The sequence below is a fragment of the Somniosus microcephalus genome, chromosome 18, assembly GCF_052327205.1.
Source record: "Somniosus microcephalus isolate GS21.2 chromosome 18, FLI_Smic_1.0, whole genome shotgun sequence".
Lineage (NCBI taxonomy): Eukaryota > Metazoa > Chordata > Chondrichthyes > Squaliformes > Somniosidae > Somniosus > Somniosus microcephalus.
Window position 1 is genome coordinate 14099698 of NC_141004.1, and position 23121 is coordinate 14122818.

The 23121-nt window shown below is 46.9% G+C and overlaps 1 protein-coding gene across 2 annotated transcripts in view; it reads left to right on the forward strand.

Annotated features, from left to right (window-relative positions):
- dstyk (dual serine/threonine and tyrosine protein kinase) overlaps positions 1 to 23121 on the forward strand; it is a 118872-nt gene that overhangs the window by 68354 nt on the left and 27397 nt on the right. For both annotated transcript variants that reach the window (XM_086011075.1, XM_086011076.1), the window contains 3 exons: positions 5887 to 6580; positions 18189 to 18427; positions 21506 to 21589. In XM_086011075.1, coding sequence (XP_085867201.1) covers positions 5887 to 6580; positions 18189 to 18427; positions 21506 to 21589 — 1017 coding nt within the window. The remainder of the gene's footprint in view (positions 1 to 5886; positions 6581 to 18188; positions 18428 to 21505; positions 21590 to 23121) is intronic.

Below are 23121 nucleotides of genomic sequence, written 5' to 3' on the forward strand. Positions count from 1 at the left end.
CAAGCTCCCACAAACAGCAATGTGATAATGACCAGATAATCTGTTTTAGTGATGTTGATTGAGGGATAAATATTGGCCCCAGGACACCAGGGCTAACTCCCCTGCTCCTCTTCGAAATCGTGCCGTAGAATCTTTTACATCCACCCGAGAGATCAGACGGGGCCTCGGTTTAATGTCGCGTGCGAAAGACATTGCTGTAATGTGTGAGGCAGGTGTTTGGTTCGGGGGTCTAAGACTGAGTGATTTCCCAGAAGCGTTAACAACTTGCAGGAGACACCTCGACAGCAGGTGCCCCCACATTCAAACGGCGACCAAGAGGTGTGGCTGATGTTGGCGTTTGTTTGGTTTCTATTCATTTTGAGCTAATTCTTACAATTTTGTGTAGACTAGGAAGGTTAATAAGCCTGGCAGTGTAGCGAGCTCGTGCAGTCGACACTCGGCCAGCCCTGCGTCATAGGCTACGTGCCTCCTAGATTTAATTCGGTCATGTTTCTCCCTGACAGTTTTAACTGTTCCATCTGAAAAGGTTTGTTTGAACAAATTAAAAGACCGATATTGGAACAGTGCAGGGCGAGAAAAGACTCTTCTCCCCATTGAAACTGGTTCCTCTAGTATACAAACCTTTCCTATAGTAAAACGGTGACTATGCTTCAAAAGTAATTCGGTGATTGTAAAGCGCTTGGGGACGTCCTGAGGCCGTGAGAGGTGCTGTATCAATGCAAGCCTTTCTTTCCCCATACTACATTTTAAACTGCATTTTGAAGCTACCCTCCCTGCCAGAGAAATAACAGAATGATCTCTAATATCAGTTTAAAATATACTTTCGCTAATTCTGTGTTCTTTGTTCCTACGAGCTTGACTATCATTTGAAGCAATATTCTGGGTTTACTTTACCATTTTAATCAGTATTTAAATCAGTTCATTCGGTCCCCCGCCCCCCCCACAAAAAACCCACCAACTCTCTCCTGAAAAGGCACACTTTCATGCGAGGAATGTTATATAAATGAGGTGGTTTTTCTTGGATTGTGAAGATTTGATGGGTCCGGTTCCAGGATTTCATGAGCCGAGTCCTTTGTTAGTTATTAAGGCCTCAAGTACCACCGTGTTTCTTTTGGGTTTCGTCCGGCTGGACTACCCTGCTGTCACCAGGACCTCACTGAAGTGTAAATTGTGGGTGGGTAAAATTTATATACAGTGCCTATTTGAACTGTGCAAAGTACAAAAACTTGCATATATATCGTGCCTTTAACGAGATATTGGGGCAGGTGACCAAAACTTGGTCAAAGAGATGGGTTTTAAGGAGCATCTTAAAGGAGGAAAGAGAGAGACGGAGAGGTTTAGGGAGGGATTTCCCAAACTTAAGGGCTAGGCAGCTGAAGGCACGACTGCCAGTGGCGGAGTGATTAAAATTGGGGATGCACAAGAGGCCAGAATTGGAGGAGCGCAGAGATCTCTTTTGGGGGGGGGGGGGGTTGCTGGGGTTGTAGGGCTGGAGGCGATTACAGAGATAGGGTGGAGCAAAACCACAGAGGGATTTGAAAACCAGGATGAGAATTTTAAAATTTGAAGTGTTGCCAGACCCGGTGTCTGTGTAGGTTAGCGAGCACAGGGGCGATAGGTGAGCGGGACATGGTGCGAGTTAGGACACGGCCAGGGGAGCTTTGAATGAGCTCAAGTTTACAGAGGATGCAATGTGGAAGGCCGGCCAGGAGAGCTTTGAAATACCCAGTAATACAATCGTGGAATCTTCCTTTCCAAGCTTGGGTTGCATCTGAGGAATGGACTTTGAGTTGTTTTAACACTGGCTTGAATTGATGATGGTGACAGTTGTCAATGGTGATGGTGATAGCATTGTCAGCAATGTGTGGAGAAAAAAATGAGCATTTAACATTTTAAGAATACTTTTATATAAAAAAAAATAAGTCTAGACTCATGAAACTGCAACAGCCTGCATTATGTACTGCCTTTAACACACAACACTCCCTAAGGTGCTTCAAAATGGCATCATCAAAAGAAATTGACACTGACCCAAAGCAGGGGTGACCAAAAGTTTGGTGAACGAGGTGGGCCTTACGCAGGGTCATAAGAGAGGGAGGCGGTGGGGTTTCGGGAGGGAATTTCAGAATGTGGGGCCTGGGTGACTGAAGGCACAGCTGCCAATGGTGGGGCAAAGAGAGGGGGGGGGTGCACGAGAGTCCGAGTAATGGCAGGTTTTGGGAGAGGGTTGTAGGCCTGGAGGAGGTTACAGAGTTGAGAAGGGCGGAGGTAATGAAGAGATTTAAGTATGAGCATGAAAATTTTGAATTGGAGGTGTTGGGGGGCTGGGCAGTGAGTTTTATTTAGGTTGGGAGAGCGGACAGTGCACTGAAAAGGCAAATGACTCACCTCCTGACTCCCTGTAGCCTTTCCACCATCTACAAGGCACAAGTCAGGAGTGTGATGGAATATTCTCCACTTGCCTGGATGAGTGCAGCTCCAACAACACTCGAAGCTCGACACCATTCAGGACAAAGCAGTCCACTTGATCAACACCTCCACCGCCTTAAATATCTGCTCCTCCACCACCGGCGTACTGTGGCTGCATTGTGTACCCTCTACAAGATGCACTGCAGCAACTCGCCAAGACTTCTTTGGCAGCACCTCCTAAACCCGCGACCTCTTCCACCTAGAAGGACAAGGGCAGCAGGCGCATGGGAACACCACCACCTCCAAGTTCCCCTCCAAGTCACACACCATCCTGACTTGGAAATATATCAGGCCGTTCCTTCATCGTCGCTGGGTCAAAATCCTGGAACTCCCTCCCTAACAGCACTGTGGGAGTACCTTCACCGCATGGACTGCAGCGGTTCATGGCGGCGGCTCACCACCACCTTCTCTGGGGCAACTAGGGATGGGCAGTAAATGCTGGCCTTGCCAGCATCCCGTGAATGAATAAATAAAAATAACCTTCAGAGTCAGTAAGTCGCGGTCACTCAGGTTGGGAAGCGAGTACTCTGTCCACTCTCGTGTGAGGAATAGCCATTTGGGACTGGGCCGGGAGGTGTTTCGTGCCAAGGTAGTATCAAAGCTTTCGTAAGAAGAGGAGAAAATTAGGCTAGTGGAAAAAACAATTTACAAGAAGAAGCTGAGGAACCAGTGAGCTTCTGAGATCCTCGTTCCTCTTTGTGGGTTCTTCTCCCTCTCGTTGAAGCACGACCGATTGCAAAAATGATGCTTAAAATAACTAACGTGGAGCAGCTGCTTCCTCCGTCCATCACCACACACATGGTCAAATATTTGCACTGAAACACTTGCATTGAATGGCCCTGTCCCATCCTACCAAGGATGCAGGTTCAGCTCTTCCACACCCCTCCCCATATCATATTTTGCCCATTTCCTTGATTCAGGGCCGCGTAGCAAGGAGAGCGGGGCGGGGTGGGGGGAGGTGGACACCAGCTGGAGATTGTGCCCAGTGACGTTGCATATCTCCTGCAGGCCATCAAGAGTGGCAGCGGTATAGATCTAGGAGGGGCTGGTGGCCTAGCCCCGGCTGAAAGATGTGTTCGAGGAGGCAGAAAAGGAGATTTTCTTTATGCTTTGAATTTGGATGACCAGTCCAAAGGACAGAGGCCTGGTCCAGAAACAGTGGAACAGCGGGAAGAAACGCCAGGCCCCAAAGTTAGTCTTGAATGCAGACTAGTGTCTCCGGTGCGCTTGCTCCCTACGTTTTTGTGTGTTTCTCCGAGAACTAGGTAAAATATCAGTGTCCAGGGTAACGAGAACCATTTTGTTGGATTTCTTCAGCTATTGCTTCTATTCCCGTGCCTCTGTGGGATCTTGTCTTAGAGGCAGCAGAGTAATACCAGACCTTATTCTTGTTTTTTTTTTTAAATTCAGTGTCAATTTTTGTCTGATAACGTTGCTGTATAGCGCCTTGGGACGTTTTACTACATTTTAAAGGCGCTATATAAATGCAAATTGTTGGGTTTAATAAAGGAAATTGACATGAGAGGAAAGGAGGCCCTGGATTGGGTGGTGGGGGTATGAGGAAGACTTGTGTTTATATAGCATCTTAACTCGAGTCCCAACGTGTTTCACATACATTTAATTACTTTGAAGTGCAGTTGTTGTTTTTGCAAAGGCAGTCGTCAAGTTGTGCACAGCCCAATCCTACAAACCAGTAATTAGTTGAGCGATCAGTTAATCTGTTTTTGGTGTCAAACTCTCCAACTGCGTGGCTGATACCAAGACCTAGATGAGCCAAACCTTTGTGTAGCTGAACATTGACACAGTTGTGGAGTACAAAAGCTGACATGGCCCTGTTGGGCCGAATGGCCTGTTTCTGCGTTGTAAATACTATATTATCCTCTTCAGCTGTCATCCTGTGCCTATGGCCTTCATTTCATCAACTTCCAGGTATCATCTCAGGTTCTTGGGGGGATGCAGAACCTTGGTTTCCTGCTCGATCCCGAGCTGAGCTCCGTCCCCAATGTCCGCTCCATTACTATTAGCACTTTCTTCCACCTCCACAGCATTGCCTGCCTCTGCCCCTAAATCTGTCCTTCCAAAACTGAATCCCTACTCCATCCCTTCAGTGCCTGGAGCCAAAGCTTGCAGTGCACTGTCGTGTTAGCATCTAACACTTGCCAGGCCAGTACTGCTCCCTGACTCCAGCGTTCAATGCATGAGTGCAGCTCCAACAACTCTAGAAGCTCGACACCATCCAGGACAAAGCAGCCCTCTTGATTGGCACCCCATCCACCACCTTAAACATTCACTCCCTCCACCACCGGCGTACCGTGGCTGCAGTGTGTACCATCTACAAGATGCACTGCAGCAACTCGCCAAGGCTTCTTCAGCAGCACCTCTCAAACCCGTGACCTCGTCCACCTAGAAGAGCAAGGGCAGCAAGTGCATGGAAACACCACCACCTCCAAGTTCCCCACCAAGTCGCACACCATCCTTGGAAATATATCGGCCGTTCCTTCGTCGTCGCTGGGTCAAAATCCTGGAACTCCCTCCCTAACAGCACTGCGGGAGTACCTTCACCACACGGACTGCAGCGGTTCAAGAAGGCGGCTCACCACCACCACCTTCTCTGGGGCAACTAGGGATGGGCAGTAAATGCTGGCCTTGCCAGCTTCCCGTGAATGAACAAATAAAAATAACCTTCAGCGTCAGCAAGCCGCGGTCACTCAGGCTGGGAAGCGAGTACTCTCTGTCCACTCTCGTGTGGGGAATAGCCATTTGGGACTCGAAGGCGGCTCACCACCACCTTCTCGGGCAATTGGGGATGCACAATAAATACTGGCCTTGCCAGCGATGCCCACATCCCAGGAACGAATAAGAAAAAAAAAAAATTATTTGGCTGAATGTTCTTGTAGGTAAGGAATGCTAATGCTGCCATAAAGAAAGAGAAGAATAAACTTGCATTTGTACAGCACCTTTCACAGCCTCCGGATGTCCCACAGCGCTTTACATCCAATGACTTACTTTTGAAGTGTAGTCACTATTCTAATGTAGGAAACTCGGCAGCCAATTTGCAAACAGCAAGGCCTCACAAACAGCCATGAGATAAGTGACCAGATAATCTGTTTTGGTTGGTTGGGCTGAGGGGTTAATTTGGCCAGGACACCAGAAAAACACCGCTGGTTGTCTGTGAATAGTACCGCGGAATCTTTCGCGTCCACCCGTGCGGGCAGGTGGGGGCCTCGGTTTAATATCCTAAAGACGGCAGCTCCGACGGTGCAACATTCCCTCGGTGTCTGCCTCGATTTATGTACGTGAGTCTCTGGAATGGGGCTTTGAACCCATGACCTTCCGACTCCAAGGTGAGAGTGCTACCCACTGAGCCATGGTCAGTGTGGGCTTTATCCCATTTCTAACCATCCTCTCTCTCCTTTCCAGGAAATGGATATTCTAGTTCTTCCATGCCATGAAACTCGGGCAGAAGGGGGCATGCTTGACGAGTGTTTGAGACATTCGCTGCCGGTTATCGTCTATGCCATCAGTGAGGACCGTTTGGTGGACAGTGAAGAAAGCGAGCTGCAAGAGTTGAAAAGGAAGCACACCCTGCCCGTTTTCTTCATCAAGGTGCCGAAACACCTGAGCAGTCACCACCCAGAGTCGCACTCCGGACCAGACAAGGAGCCCCCGGTGAAAAGTTCCAAGTCGGAAAAGGAAAAGAGCTACCTTTACCGTCAGCTCGCCAAGCTGGAGTACCTGAGCCCCTCGGGGGGTGGGCTGTCCAGCACCAGCAAAGCCCAAAGCACGTTGGTGGAGCACTTTGAGAAGCTCCGGCAGCTCGGCCTCTTCGCGAAGCAGGTGGTGCAGATGCACTTGGTGGACGCGGCCACTGTGCTGAACGGCGTTCACTGCCGCTGTTTAGACATCTTCATCAACCAGGCCTTCGACATGCAGAGGGACTTGCAGATCACTCCCAAGAGGCTGGAGTACACCAGGGACAAGGAGAATGAGCTGTTCCAGTCGCTGATGAACATCGCCAACAGGAAGCAGGAGGAAATGAGAGACATGATCGTCGAAACACTCAGCAGTATGAAGGAGGAACTCTTGGAAGAGGCGGCGAACTTGCAATTCAAAGGTGAGGTTTAAGTGTTTTCTATTACGGGTTAAAGGCAGTCGGCAGCTGACTTATTATTGGTCGTTGCACCATACTCCGTTCTGGTTTAAGGGCAGGTTTAATTTACTGATGAAATGTCAGGAGTTCTAATTTGGGAATTCTGTTACTGATTATTCCCAGAGCTGGTGCGGGGGGTTGGGTGGGCAGCGGTGGGAACTTGTAAAGCTCGGAGACAAAAGTAAAGATTGTTAATAATAATTCAACTTTATTGTCATTGTACAATGCACAACGAAATGTGATCTTGCAAGCTCCCATGAGTCCAGTGAAAATAACATTAACATTAAACGTGAATAGCACCGTCCTGGGAGAAGCAAAGCCGCTGCGTCTGTGCGCGCCGCCATTCCATTTCCACCATTCCTCCTGCCCGACAATCTTCAGCCCAACGCCCGGGCCTGCTCACCAGCCGCCCCTCCCGGGGCTCCTTCCGTGACCTTCTCACCAACCGCCCCTCCTCGGGGCTCCTTCCGTGACCTTCTGCACCGGGTCTTCCCTGATGGTCACCCCTCCAGGTACTAACCAGGCCTGGCTCTGCTTAGCTTCCAAGCCTTGCCAGTGACCCTGTCCCTAGTCCCAGGAACTATTGTTGTGACAGTAATGGAGAAATCTGCTTAAGGGACACTGTCCTCATGGAAGTCTTTGGCTATCCCATATTTGCAGAAGCCAAGGATATGCTTCATTTTTTATCGTGTAACTGAAGCAATGTCTTTCAGTGTGATTTGCCAAACATCTGAGGGGGCTAATTACTTTCCATGCAATTTTTTTTCCCATAAATATAGTCCATTTTATCCAGCAGTGGACTTTTTAAAATTCCTTCCTGGGTTGTGGGCGTCGCTGGCGAGGCCAGCATTTATTGCCCTCGAGAAGGTGGTGGTGAGGCACCTTCTTGAACTGCCACAGTGCTGTTAGGGAGGGAGTTCCAGGATTTTGTCCCAGCAGCGATGAAGGAACAGCAATACATTTCCAAGTCACGATGGTGTGTAACTTGCAGCAGACCTCCCTCCTCATCGATCTGTGCATTGAGAATGAAGGAAATAGTGGCTTGTTCGAGGAATTGTTTCTATCTGAGATTTGTCCCGTCTGAGAGCCGGACGGGATGGGGAGAGTGGAGGGGAGAATTGACATGGTGCAATTGTGTTTGATTGATTGGTCCGATTGAGATTAAGTTCTAACTGAAGGGAAGGACGACACTGTGTGTTGATGCTGTTGCAGTTCATGTCTTTATAAAAAACAATTGCTTGTTCAAACTCGGATGACAGTTCCCGTACTTGGCCAGCATTTTCATGCCTCGGATGGCTCTTTGACTTCTGCCTTGTGTAAGAATTAACACCGATTGCACAATGGATTCCACGTTGGATTCCTACTATCTTCAGTCTGTTCCATGTTGGAATATATTTGTACTTTCAAAAGGGAATTGGATATACTTGAAAAGGAGAAATTTTCAGGTCTAGGGAATTAGAAAGTCCTTTCAAAGAGCCGGCACAGACCCAATGGGTCGAACGGCCTCCTCCTGTGCTTTATGATTCTGTACAGGCTAAATTAATTAATCAAATTATTTTACGCTTGGATAATAATTAGGCCTGGGCTGTATAGCACATCAAACAACTGTAATAGACGTGGAAATGTTCCACTAGGGGTTAATTTTGTCCTGTTCAAGCTTCGGTCTTGTTCCAGTTAAGAACAAAACCATAAAATAAGCAAGTCTCCGTGTAAGATCCTTCCCACCATCTTGTAAACACTATTGAGGCTCTCCTTGAAACACGAACGGGCCTGCTGGGCATTACCAGCGTTTTCCGCTTTCTATTTAAAATGAACTTTTTTTGGTTCCGGGTGATTCTCTGCAGACGCCAGCTGTCTGCGGAATTCCTGGCACAGAGCTGTGCCCAACTTACCCCATGCTGAAGTTTTACCCGTGAGCGGTATATCTGTCAGTCCTCGTTTTAAAGGCTTGATGTGTTTTATAAGGTCATGTACAGTAATTGAATTAAAAAATTTAAAAAAATCCCAGTTCCCCCACAAGGGATGATAAATAATGCCGGGAGTTTAATTCTTCTGCCTTCTCGGCACAGTTGACTGGCGAGAGGCAGCGACGAGGAATGAGCATGCTCTGGTGGCAGGGCAAGGGTCAGCATACATGCTGAAGCAAAGCGATGGTGATGCAGCTTAATAAGGGACAAATCGATTGGGTGGGATGGGAGCCCTGGAGCAGGCTGCAGGGCAGTTTAGGAAGAGGTGTTTGAATTGATCTGGGGGGTATGGTGAGCGTCACAAGGCCTGGGGTGTAATCTTTTCAAGGGGAGAAGGAATGAAGGAGCAGGAGGTAATTGGTCAAACAGAGGTTGTTTCATGGACAGAAATCGTAGGGATGCTCAGCACTTCGTCATCATGTTCTCCTCTGCTAATGTTTTTGTGGTTGGTGTGAATTCCTATTTAAACTAAATATGTTTTGTAAGGACATGTCCAATAATTGAATTTTTTAAAAATCCCAGTCTCCACCTGCTTGAGATGTAAAGCGAATTTGCATTTATATAGTGTCTTTCATGTTCTTGATACATCCCGAAGTGCTTTACAGCCAATGAAGTACTTTTTGAAGTGTAGTCACTGTTGTAATGTAGAAAATGCAGCAGCCAATTTGCGCACAGCAAGCTCCCACAAACCGCAACTAAATAAATGACCAGATAATCTATTTGTTGTTTGAGGGATAAATATTGGCCAGAACTTTGGGGAGAACTACCCTGATGTTCTTTGAACAGTGCCATGCGATCTTTTACGTCCACCTGAGAGCAGACGGGGCCTCGGTTTAACCGCTCATCGAAAGACGGCACCTCCAGCAATGCAGCACTCCCTCGCTACTGCACTGGCGTGTCAGTCTCTGGAGTGAGACTTGAACCGACAACCTTTTGACTCTGAGGCCAGAGCGCCATCACACTGCACCACGGCTGACACATAGAGCATGATACTGGCATTCACTTGCAAATCTGTGGAACGTACGCCCCTTGTTCACAAAGCTCAGCTTTGCCCGTGATTTCTCGCATTCAGTTGCCAAAATCACGAGCAAACCGAGTTTGGGGCAATATCCCAAGCGAGTGTCTGTCACAGTCTGCACTAATTGACTGACGACAGAGGCCGAGTGTGAGAAATGGAAATTGCACCAGTGCTTAGGCAATTGAAGGTTACGTGAAGTTATTGCAGCAGAGTGGAGGGAATCTACGTAACTCCCGAGACAGTATATGGCTATAGAAGAGGCTCGAGATACCGGGGCTATTTCCATTGGAGCAGGGAAGGCTAAGAGGAGATTTCGAGCCCCATATCCCGACTAACATTCTTTTGAGCAACATCCTTAAACTGGATACAGTAGCAAAATGCTGCGAATGCTGGAAATCCGAAATAACAACAGAAAACACTGGAAAAAGTCAGCAGGCCAGGGCAGCATCCGTGGAGAGAGAGAAACAGAGTCGACGTCTTCGACTTGCAACGTTAACTCTGTTTCCTTTCCACGGATGCTGCCTGGCCTGCTGAGTTTTTCCAGCGTTTTCTGTTACTCCTTAAAATGGATTATGTGGCTTTTTTTTTTTTAACCTCGCTGCTGTTTTTGGGACCTTGCGGTCACATTACCCAACATGGCAGTGGCAAGACTTCCAAATTAATTAAAATTGATATCGGTGGGCAAAAGATGCTAAAGTCCATGCACCAGACTTTGGTGTCTTGTGCTATGATTTCATTTGCTCCTGAAGCTGGCAGTACAAGTCTATTTAATGCTCCTGTCTGAAGCTTTTCCTCAGATACTTGTGTGGTCAGAGTGACATCTGGTGGCTGTATGTAGCACTGCAGGAGCTCTAAAATCACCCACAGAGCAAGAATTCACAAGACATGTAACGCTTGTATTTATATAACATGTTGTCGAAATACTTCAAAGTCCACTTGGAAATGCAACGAGTGGTTGAGAGGCAAAAGTGGCAGCCAATCTGTACCAGATGATGAGGCAAGTTCTTCACGCATCTTAAAAGAAGTTAGGGAAGAGATGGCAGAGGCACGATTAAATAAATATAACATTTAATTAGAAAAGGGAACAGTGCCAGAGGACTGGCAGACAGCTAATGTTGTTCCTATATTTTAAAAGGGAGATAGAACAAGTCCAGGGAACTATGGACCAATATGCCCCAGAAGCTGCTCTGCCTCCCACGTGGCTTGCCTCCCCCAATGCGCAGCCTATTCAAATTTTTGCGCGTGCGAGGTATTTGCAATGTGAGCGACCTCCGCGGGACCTTGCAGGTGACCGCGCAGCATAGCGGAAACATTGCTATGGGCCAGCTAACTTAATGTCGGTGGTAGGAAAGATTATGGGAACAGCATAGATGCATTTAAGGGGACGCTAGATAAACACATGAGGGAGAAAGGAATAGAAGGATACGCGGATAGGGTTAGATGAAGTAGGGTGGTAGGAGGCGCGTGTGGAGCATAAACACCAGCGTGGACCTGTTGGGCCGAATGGCCTGTGTTTGTGCTGTAAATTCAATGTAATTTTACATTATATAAGTGACCAACATCGACCCTTTGCGAACCTAATGGTTGAGGGGGAACATTGGCCTGGTTGATGGAGAAATGTGTGTCCTTCAGATAGTGCTGTTGCGATCTTTAACATCCAGCTCAAGCACTGGGACAGGCAAATGGTTTAATGTGTTGAAGGACGGCACCTTCGACATTGCAGCACTCGCTCAACAGTGCACTGGAGTGTCGGCCTAGGTTCTTTGCTCAGGAGGTGTTGAGCCTGCAATACCCTGACCCTGTATTTATACAGCACCTCATCAAATTGTCAATGTTTCAAAGGACTTCACAAAGTGAATTTGAAGAGCAGTGACTATTTTATGTTGGCAAAGACACAAAACCTCATTTGGTGAAATACAGGGCACAGATATGATCCTCAATAATTCAGCGAGTAATAAAGGTCACTGGGCTCCTTCCCCCTACTCCCCCGGAGAGGTTTCTCCTCTGTTCTGTTGTTGAGTGACTGTCAAAGCCTCTTGCTCAGGCAAGTGGCTTACAAAGCCGCCTAGTCCCAGTATCTCGGGGGAATGTAAGCCAGCCCTGCACCTTGCTTTTGCCATAGATCTTGTGTGATGTGCAGCAAAGGCTGAGGGCACTGCTAGGCTGGCTACGTGCTGCTCTTGCATTGCCAGCAGTTTCCTGTAGGATAATTGGCCTGGCACAGGCAGCTCTGCTTGGTGGCGGTGGTTGAACAATGGACATGAGCTTTGCTCCTGCTGTCTGCACGGAGTTCTGGCCAACATTTATCCTTTGATCAACGTCACTTTTTAAAAAAAGATAAGGTTATTGAGAGAGAGCCTTGCATTTCTATAGCAACTTTCACAACTGCTGGACGTCCCAAAGCGTTTTGCAGCCAATGAAGTACTTTTGAAGTGTAGTCACTGTTGTAGGAAATGTATCTGGTCATTATCTGTTGTTTGTGGGACCTTGCTGTGCACAAATTGGCTGCTGCGTTTCCTCTTGGCCCTTCAAGGATTTATGCAATTCCCTTTTTGAAATTATTGTTGTCGCCTACCACTGAGCCGTAACACCTGAGATTCTGAAGTCCTGAGCTCTCCCCGGGTGTGATGTGTGCCAATATTTTACGACTACATGCTGGTCCAGTTAAAGTTCTCGATTTGTGAAAAAAAAATCCCCTTCTGTCCCTCACTGCCCCCAGCACCCTCCCTCTGCTGCTGGCACTCCGCCTGGGCCTGCTACCTCCATCGGTTCTGCTTGCCGTCTGGCATCTGCTGCTCCCTTTGCCGCCGCCCCTCCGCTTGGATCGCTGCTGGGAAACTGGCAGAGAGAAGCCAGCAGGCTGGGGAATGGAGCGGCAGGGCTGCAGCCCAGTGTCGGCCATGGCTCAGGTGGTAGCACTCTCGTTTCTGAATCAGGAGGTTGTGGGTTCAAGTCCCACTCCCATGACTGGAGCACAAAGATCTAGGCAGACACTCCACTGCAGTACTGATAGAGTGCTGCACTGTCTGAGGTACTGTCTTTCGTGTGAGATGTTAAACTAAGGCCCCGCCTGCGCTCTCAGGTGGCGTAAAAGATCCTGCTGCACAATTTTGAAGAAGGGCAGGGGAGTTCTCCCCAGTGTCCTGGGGCCAATATTTATCCCTCAATCAACGTCACTAAAACAGATTATCTGGTCATTATCACATTACTGTTTGTGGGAGCTTGCTGTGCGCAAATGGGCTGCCGTGTTTCCTACATTACAACAGTGACTACACTTCAAAAGTACTTCATTGGCTGTAAAGTGCTTTGGGACGTCCTGAAGTTGGGAAAGGCGCAATATAAATGCAAATTTGTTCATTTGTCCTGGGAAACCAGTAAAGAGCAACAGGAGGCTCAGTGACTGTGGGAAGCGGAACAGACAGGAGAGGAGAGGCCTGGGGAGCAGCAGAGGGCGGAAGGAGGAAAGGCTGTCAAGACCGGCAGCTGCAAAGGGCGCGGCAGGAAGAAACAAGCTTAAAATGTAAAATAAGGATTGAACTTAAGCTGCAGGGAGCATTGCTGGGTCAGGAAGCTAAAGATAAATGGACAAATCAAATAAAACTTCAGTTCAGTGGAGTTGGACCTGCAGAGTGGAGCTTGGCTAGCAGTAGCACCACCTACTGTTGGGAGGACTGGTGCGTAATTATAATGCTAAGGATGCACATTTTACAACTGAGCTAGGTGTACCAGAAAAGCATGACTGACACATTGTGGCATGGGTAACTCTGTTCAACGGGAAGTGCATGCAAGATGCAAGACTTTTACTATGTTAACATATCTAAGACAGAGATACTGCAGTATATTTTACCAGGGGCGGGGCGGGGGTGACCAACAGACAGAGTACTAGGTGCAGGCAGGTAGTGCAGGGGTCCCCTGTGGACATCCCCCTCTCAAACAGATACACCACTTTGAGTACTGTTGGGAGGATGGCTTATTGGAGGAAGACAGCAGCAGCCAACTTCCTGGCACCAGGGGTGGCTCTGCTGCACAGGCCAGGAGGAAAAAGAGCGGGAGAGCTATAGTAATAGCAGATTCTATTGTAAGGGGAAGAGATAGGCATTTCTGCGGCTGCAAACGAGACTCCAGGATGGTGTGTTGCCTCCCTGGTGCAAGGGTCAAGGATGTCTCAGAGCGGCTGCAGAACATTTTGGAAGGGGAGGGTGAACAGCCAGTTGTCGTGGTACATATAGGTACCAACGATATAGGTAAAAAACGGGATGAGGTCCTAAAAGCTGAATATAGGGAGTTAGGAGGTAAATTATAAATATAGGACCTCAAAGGTAGTAAACTCAGGATTGCTACCAGTGCCACGTGCTAGTCAGAGTAGAAATAGAAGGATATTTCAGCTGAATACGTGGCTAGAGGAATGGTGCGAGGGGGAGGGATTCAAATTCCTGGGACATTGGAACCGGTTCTGGGGGAGGTGGGACCAGTTCAAACCGGACGGTTTGCACCTGGGCAGGGCCGGGACCGATGTCCTAGGGGGAGTGTTTGCTAGTGCTGTGGGGGAGGGTTTAAACTAAAATGGCAGGAGGTTGGGAACCTGAACAGGGGGACAGAGGAAAAGGAAACGAGGATAAAAGCAAAGGATAGGAAGGAGAAAAACAAAAGTGGCAGTCAGAGAAATCAACGGTTTAAATCAGACATGGCCACAGTAAATAATAATTCTAATAGGTCTAAGAGCGTTAAAGAAAACAAGCCTGAAGGCTTTGTGTCTTAATGCGAGGAGCATTCGTAATAAGGTGGATGAATTAGCTGCGCAAATAGAGGTAAACGAATATGATTTGATTGGGATTACGGAAACATGGCACCAGGGTGGCCAAGGCTGGGAACTCAACATCCAGGGGTATTCAATATTCAGGAAAGATAGGCAAAAAGGAAAGGGAGGTGGGGTAGCATTGCTGGTTAAAGAGGGGATCAACACAATTGTAAGGAAGGATATTAGCTCTGATGATGTGAAATCTGTATGGGTAGAACTGAGAAATACCGAGGGCAGAAAACGTTAGTGGAAGTGGTATTTTGACTTCCAAACAGTAATGCGGAGGTTGGGGATGGCATTAAAAGGGAAATTGGAGAAGTGTGCAATAAGGGCACAGCAGTCATCATGGGTGACTTTAATCTACGTATCGATTGGGCTAACCAAATTAGTAACAATACTGTGGAGGAGGAATTCCTGGAGTGTTTACGGGATGGTTTCCTGGACCAATATGTCGAGGAACCAACCAGAGATCAGGCCATCTTAGACTGGGTATTATGTAATGAGAAAGGATTAATTAGCAATCTTGTTGTACGAGGCCCCTTGGGTCGGAGCGATCATAATATGATAGAATTCTTCATTAAGATGGAGAGTGATGTAGTTGACTCGGAGACTAGGGTCCGGAATTTAAATAAAGGAAACTACGATGGTCTGAGGCGCGTGTTGGGTAGGATTGATTGGGGAATGTCACTCAAAGGGTTGAGGGTGGATAGGCAATCGCAAGCATTCAAAGACCGCATGGATGAACTACAGAATTTGTTCACCCCAGTTTGGCATAAAAATAAAACAAAAAAGGTGACTCAACCGTGGCTAACAAGGGAAATTAGGGGTAGCATAAGATCCAAGGAGAGGACATATAAATTGGCCAGAAAAAGCAGTAAACCTGAGGATTGGGAGCAGTTTAGGATTCAACAAAGGAGGACAAAGGGATTAATTAAGAAGGGGAAAATAGAATATGAGAGTAAGCTTGCAGGGAACATAAAAACTGACTGTAAAAGCTTTTATAGATGTGTGAAGAGAAAAAGATTGGTGAAGTCAAGCGTAGGTCCCTTGCAGTCAGAATCAGGGGAATTTATAATGGGGAACAAAGAAATGGCAGACCAATTAAATACATATTTTGGTTCTGTCTTCACAAAGGAGGACACAAATAACCTCCCAGAGATGTCGGGGAACATTGGGTCTGATGAAGGGGAGGAACTGAACGAAATCAGTATTTGTAGGAAAATGGTGTTAAGTAAATTGATGGGATTGAAAGCCGATAAATCCCCAGGGCCTGATAATCTACATCCTAGGGTACTTAAGGAAGTGGCCCTAGAAATAGTAGATGCATTGCTGATCATCTTCCAACATTCGATGGAATCTGGAACAGTCCCCATGGATTGGAGGGTAGCTAATGTTACCCCACTATTCAAAAAAGGTGGTAGGGAGAAAACAGGCAATTACAGACCGGTAAGCCTGACATCGGCAGTGGGGAAAATGCTAGAGTCCATTATAAAAGATGTAATAGCAGAGCACTTGGAAAACAGTGACAGGATTGGACAAAGTCAACATAGATTTACAAAAGGTAAATCGTGCTTGACTAATCTACTGGAATTTTTTGAGGATGTAACTGGTAAAATAGTTTAGGGAGAACCAGTGGATGTGGTATATTTGGACTTTCAGAAGGCTTTCGATAAGGTCCCGCATAAGAGATTAGCGTGTAAAGTTAAGGCACATGGGATTGGGGGCAAGGTATTGACTTGGATAGAAAACTGGTTGGTAGACAGAAAGCAAAGAGTTGGAATAAACGGGTCTTTTTCCGAGTGGCAGGCAGTGATTAGTGGGGTACCGCAGGGATCGGTCATTGGACCCCAGCTATTCACAATATATATTAATGATCTAGACAAGGGAACTAGATGTAATATCTCCAAATTTGCAGACGAGACAAAGCTGGGTGGGCGTGTGCTGTGAGGAGGATGCCGAGAAACTCCAGGATGATTTGGACAGGTGATTGGGCAGAAGCATGGCAGATGCAATATAACGTGGATAAATGAGAGGTTATCCACTTTGGTGGCAAAAACAGGAAGGCAGATTATTATCTGAATGGCAATAGATTGGGAGAAGGGGAAGTGCAACGAGACCTGGGTGTCCTTGTGCACCAGTCGCTGAAGGTAAACATGCAGGTGCAGCAGGCGGTTAAGAAGGCAAAAATGGTATGTTGGCCTTCGTAGCGAGAGGGTTTGAGTACAGGAACAAGGATGTCTTGCTGCAGTTGTACAGGGCCTTGGTGAGACCACATCTTGAGTATTGTGTGCAGTTTTGGTCGCCATATCTGAGGAAGGATGTTCTTGCCATGGAGGGAGTGCAGCGAAGATTCACCAGACTGATACCTGGGATGGCAGGAATGACGTATGAGGAGAGATTGGGTCGATTGGGCTTGTACTTGCTGGAGTTTAGAAGAATGAGAGGGGATCTCATTGAAACTTATAAAATTCTGACAGGACTGGACAGACTAGATGCAGGAAGGATGTTCCCAATGGCGGGGGAGTCCAGAACCAGGGGTCACAGTCTAAGGATAAGGGGTAAGCCATTTAGGACAGAGATGAGGAGGAATTTCTTCACCCAGAGAGTGGTGAACCTGTGGAATTCTCTACCACAGAAGGCAGTGGAGGCCAATTCATTAAATATATTCAAGAAGGAGTTGGATATATTTCTTGAGGCTAAAGGGATATGGGGAGAAAGCAGGGACAGGGTACTGAATTTGGATGATCAGCCATGATCGCATTGAATGGTGGAGCAGGCTCGAGGGGCCGAATGGCCTACTCCTGCTCCTATCTTCTATGTTTTATGTTAATATACTCAACGACTGAGCATCTGCAGCCCTCTGGGGTAGAGAATTCCAAAAATTCACAACCCTCTTGAGTGAAGAAATTTCTCCTCATCTTAATCCTAAATGGCCGACCCCTTACCCTGAGACGATGACCTCTAGTTCTAGACTCTCCAGCCTGGGGAAAATGGCATTATTTAGCACATTGATACCAAGAGACCAAGTGGATTAACAATTTGGGTAATGAATCTTTGTCTGAACTCTACGCCTGTGCAGTAGCATAAGTCACACTTAAGCCGATTTACCTTAATGTGTTAGACTCTTAATTCGCCCCCTCAACTTGATTTCATTTGATGCAGAGCCAAGGCGGGCGGATGGAGTTCAGGTGCAGATCAGCCGTGATCTTGGCGGAACAGGCTCGAGTGGATTCCTGTGTTCCTATGCCACCCCTAGTGACAGACCTGTAACCATCAGTACTTTAGTGCTAATGTTGGCTCAGAATATGCTCAATCCAAGTTTGGGAATCTAACTGTACAGCTGGATGCTTTTCCAGGGATGAAATGGAAATTTCACCGGCCCAACATTGTGAGCTCAAACCCTGTTGTCTCACGTTGCACGCGAAGGTTCCGTTACAATACATTAACATATACGCAATCGGCTACACTTCAAACCTCCAGTGTTCTCCTGATGAGTTTATATTAAGTCATGGATCATTTACAGGATGCTTGCCCCACCCCCTGCCGCCAAACTTCGTTTTTCTGAAACAGAATGAATAATGTGACAAGCTTGTATTGATTCAATGAGACTTTTCTAATCTTTGGTTCTGTTATGGATGTACTTTGGAGGTAATAACATCATTAAAATGAAATGAAATCTTTGTTTTCAATATTTTTGTCATTTGATTTGTATTCCAGAACTAACCTAATGCCAGTCATCTTATTAATTGTGTCTTTTCTATTGTGTCCCCCCCCCCCCCCCCCCGGCAGACATAATCATCTCCGAGAATGGTGAGACTGTTGGCAATAAGGACATTAAGTGCTGCATCAAACAGATTCAAGAGTTGATTATTTCTCGGTTAAATCAGGCGGTCGCCAATAAACTGATCAGCTCCGTCGACTACCTTCGCGAGAGTTTTGTCGGGACCCTGGAACGCTGCCTCAAGAGCCTGGAGAAATCCAGCCAGGATTCTGTCATGAACAATGTCACCAGCAATCACCTGAAACAGGTGTGTCAAAAGTGGGCTAAAGATCAACAGATCTGATGGCAGAGAGAGCGTTCTCAGCACGCGTACAGTGGTCGTGTTCGAATCTTTTGCCTTGGTGGGTTCATGGTTGTGCACAGTGAGCTCTCTGGGCCAGATAGCTATAATGCATTTTTCAAAAAAATGTTGATTCTGCATGCACCTCTGGCAATCGAACCAGTGGGGGAGATGAGAAGTTTTTTTATGCAGTGAGTTATGATCTGGATTGCATTGCCTGAAAGGGTGGTGGAAGCAGATTTGAAAGGGAATTGAAAAGAGAAATAAAAACAGAAAATGCTGGAAATACTCAGCCAGTCAGGCAGCATCGGCAGAGAGAGAAACAGAGTTAACGTCATGACGAAAGGTCATCAACCTGAAACGTTAACTCTGGTTCTCTCTCCACAGATGCTGCCTGCCTTGCTGAGTGTTCCCAGCATTTTCTCTTTTATTTCGGCTTTCCAGCATCCGCAGTATTTTGCTTTTGTAATTGGAGAGAACATTTGCAGAGCTTATGGGGGGAGAGCAGGGGAGTTGGGAGTATTTGGATAGCTCTTTCAAAGAGCTGGCAAAAGTGCAATGGGCCGATTGGCCTCCTGTGCTGTAGCATTCTCCTCCCTCATTTCATAAGTGTTTGTGACACTTTCATGTCGACCTAAATTCCGATGTCCCCATTTATAATTGAAGCTGTCGATGTAGACTTGTGCTGTAACCATCCTACCAGTGGTGGTGCTGTAGCACCTCAGTTTCGCTGCTCCCAGCTTCTTGGCCTGTACCGCAGCTCCAACCAGCTCCACTTCACTGGTTCCCAAGTTGCATACACATTTATTTGGGGACTGAATTACTGAATTGCATCTGCAAGTCCCTGTTTAATTTCTCCTCTCTCCTCCCCCCCCCCCCCCCCCCCCAACCTTCTGACCTCGCTTCACTTGGTTTTGACTCTCCCTGTGCAATGCCACGGAAGGTCAACGAACAAAAGTTTAAATCCATGTTCCTATTTATTTACATAAGATTATAATAGCAGGAGCAGGCCAAACGGTCCCTCGAGCCTGCTCTGCTGTTCAATAAGATCATGGCTGAACTTGTACATCAACTCTACTTTTGCGCTCTATTCCCCCATATCCCTTGATTCCCTTGGTCCCCAAAAATCTATCGCTCTCCGTCGTGAATATACTCAACGACTGAGCCTCCACAGCCCTCTGGGGTAGAGAATTCCAAAGATTCACCACCCTCTGAGTGAAGAAATTTCTGCTCATCTCAGTCCTAAATTGTCAACCCCTTATCCTGAGACACTGACCCCCTAGTTCTAGACTCTCCAGCCAGGGGTAAACAGCCTCTCGGCATCTACCCTGTCAAGCCCTCCGAGAATTTTATGTTTCAATGAGATCACCTCTCATTCTTCCAAACTCCAGAGAGTATAGGCCCAATCGACTGAACCCCTCCTCATTGGACAACCCTCTCATCCCACAAATCAATCTAGTATTTGGAGATATCTTTGAGATCTTGCTGTTGTGATTTAGGAATTGTCCACCACATCTCCAAACAAGCAGGTCCACAAAATGCAAACCCAGAGAGTGAGAAACACATTAGCAAATAGGACTGTTTTGCCTGAGCTTCGAGGGATGGATTGCTGGGACTCTGGGAGGGGGGGTGGGGTGGAAGGCATCACACATCACCCCAGCAGCAGTAGGTTGCACTTTCTTACTGCAGTGTATTACTGACACTGGAGTTGGGCTTCCACAGGATCTTGCCACTTTGACATGTTCACTGTTGCACCCAGCCTCTCATCATATGTGGTTGTGCTTCCTAATGAAAAACTACGCAAAAGTCACAGAGTGAGATGGAGTAAGGAGGGAGGAATCTTAGGTAAGGCATAGACCAGTTGGGCCAAATGGCCTGATTCTGTGCTGTAAATTCTATGTAATATGTTGGCATAGTCTCAATATGGTCCTTGTTGCCAAGTTCTTCCTGTTCTATGCACTTTACATATGTCCCTTTTCTATCCTGGACAAATCTTCTCTTCCTGTCATGTGACCCAGCTACAAGACATTGAAATTGCTTTTCCTTGTGCCTTGACCAGCAGTAGCAGATTTACAGCAGTTACATGTCCGCGATTCTAATTACCTGCAAACTCTCCTTTCTTTATCATGTCGAGCTTGCATTACAGATACTTGTCCCATTGCTCTTCCTGTCCTGTAATATCATTGCAACCCCAGTGAGAGGCCTGAAACCGCCAATAATGATCGGACCCAGGATTTACCGGAAACTTGCAATATAGCCCCTGTAATCTTCCTAACAGCTTTTCACAAGTTGCAATGTTATTTTCCTTTTTTAAATGCATTTTTTTCACACTCTCCCTCATTTAGAAGTTGCTTTACTCCCTTGTTTTAGATTCTGGTGTCACTCAGCCCTGGCTTCCACTTGTAATGTCAAGTGGTACAGCTGGGCAACCCGTACTTGAGTAATTCAACACGTGTACCTCCTGTAGTATTGTCAGCAAGTGGGAGGTGAGAGCCAAAGTCTGTCAGCGATTGGGAGGCCCCAATGGCAAACTGAGCTTAGGCACACGGGAGTGAGTGAGGCTTGGAGCGGAGACCAATACGCTGTGTTGGAATTGATTCTGCACATGTGGTTGGTCTATGACCATGTGACCCATAAAACCATGTGATTAGTACAGACCAATCCGCATTGAAGCAAAAGACTCTACAGTCATATACTTTATAGTACTTAAACTTCTCGGATCGCAGGAATTGCTGGATGATAAAAGACCACGGTCCATCTAGTTCGCCTTTTACCATGCTGGTAGTCGCACGATATGACGATGATGGAGTTGTTGACCAATCACAACAATCAATCTGGATCAATGAGTCTACAACAAACCCAAACATGAGATGAGGAAACCCCCAGTGGTGGAGAACTTGGGAACCATAGGTCCACAGTCGCCTGTTCTTCTCCAGTATGCTACACATGCCACATGCCATGTCGCAATATAATACTTGTGCTGTGAATTGAAGCTAAATACTGTAACTTTTCAGTCTTTTGGGAAATAATATTGTCTTTTTCTAGATTTTAAACGCTGCGTATCACGTTGAAGTGACATTCCATTCAGGATCAACGGTGTCCCGGCTGCTCTGGGAACAGATCAAGCAGGTAAAGATGCTTTTTCTGGTGATTTGCGAAGTACCACTGAATAGTTGTTGGTGTTTTAAAGGCATTCAAAGTCGCCCCATTCCAGTACAGTATCTCCAAATCATTAGTCTGTCCTTGACGTTTGTGTCCACAGACGTAGCCTCTCTTTATGCCCCCTAAAGTGGAAATACTTCTACATTCAGTGCACCGATCGCTAAATGTACTGCGTGGTGCAGTGGTAGTTATTTCGATTGGAAAGTGCCAGGTTTAATTCCGGGTAACTGATCTCCGCTAAGGGAGCGGCAGTGAGGGCACATTCGATCTCTGCCCTTGCACTGGGAGGTGGAATAATCAGCCAGGGTACCTGTGGAATAATCAGCCAGGGTACCTGTGCTGATTGCTGTCCAGTCACCTCTGCTGAAAGGTATGCATGTGTGGATGTGTCGCTCCCCGCAGTCAAATATACCGAAGACACTCATGGTCTCGGCTTCGTATATGAGGAGTGGTCACTTTCATGAGGTAGCAGAAGTTGGGGGTACAGTTGCCAGGCACCATGAGTCAGTGCCTTTAGGAGAAAAGGGGAGTACAACCATAGAATGATTCAGCACAGAAGGAGACCATTTGGCCCATCATGCCTGACATAAATCAGTCATTCATGAAAGAAAGACTTATGAAATAATACTGAGCGACCTGCGGGTGGCGCTGTCCAGGGAGAGTATAACTACTCGGGCACGGGCCCAGCTTGCGCAGGACATTCTTAACAGGAACTAGTGAAGGACACAACTAGACTTCCATGTTGTAAAACAGTTGATTAAAGCTTTGTTTAACGCTTAGACCGAGTGCCTAGTAGTTTTCTTACGTCAATGCCCATGCTGGACCTTTGGTAGAGCTATCCAATTAGTCCCACTCCCTGCTCTTTCCCCATAGCCCTGCAAGTCTTTCTCCTTCCATCTATTTATCGAATTCCCTTTTGAAAATTACTGTTGAATCTGCTTCCACCACCCTTTTTCAGGCAGCGCATTACAGATCATAACAACTCGCTGCTGTGTAAAATAATTATTCCTCATGTCGCTTCTGGTTCTTTTGCCAATCATCTTAAATCTGTGTCCTCCGGTTACCGACTCTTCTGCCACTAGAAACAATTTCTTTATTTACTCTGTTCAAAATCATGAAGGGTTTTGATAACCGATTAAATCTCCCCTTAACCTTCTCTGTTCTAAGGCGAACAATCCTAGTTTCTCCAGTCTCTCCACATAATTGAAACCCCAACATCCATTGTACCATTCTAGTAAATCTCTTCTGCACCCTCTCCAAGACCATGACATCAGTCCTAAAGTGTGGTGCCCAGAATTGTCCACAATACTCTAGCTGGGCCCTGCTGCCTGGGTACAGAACAGTGTTGGCAGCAGATTGGGAGGAGGACCTCTCCTGACCCATCAGCCAAACAGGCGATTGGAGAGAGGATGGAAAGTAAGTTATTTTAGCACTGTTGTAATACAGTAATCCCTCCTCAACCGCAGGGGATACGTCCCTGAAAACCCCCGTGGTTAGTA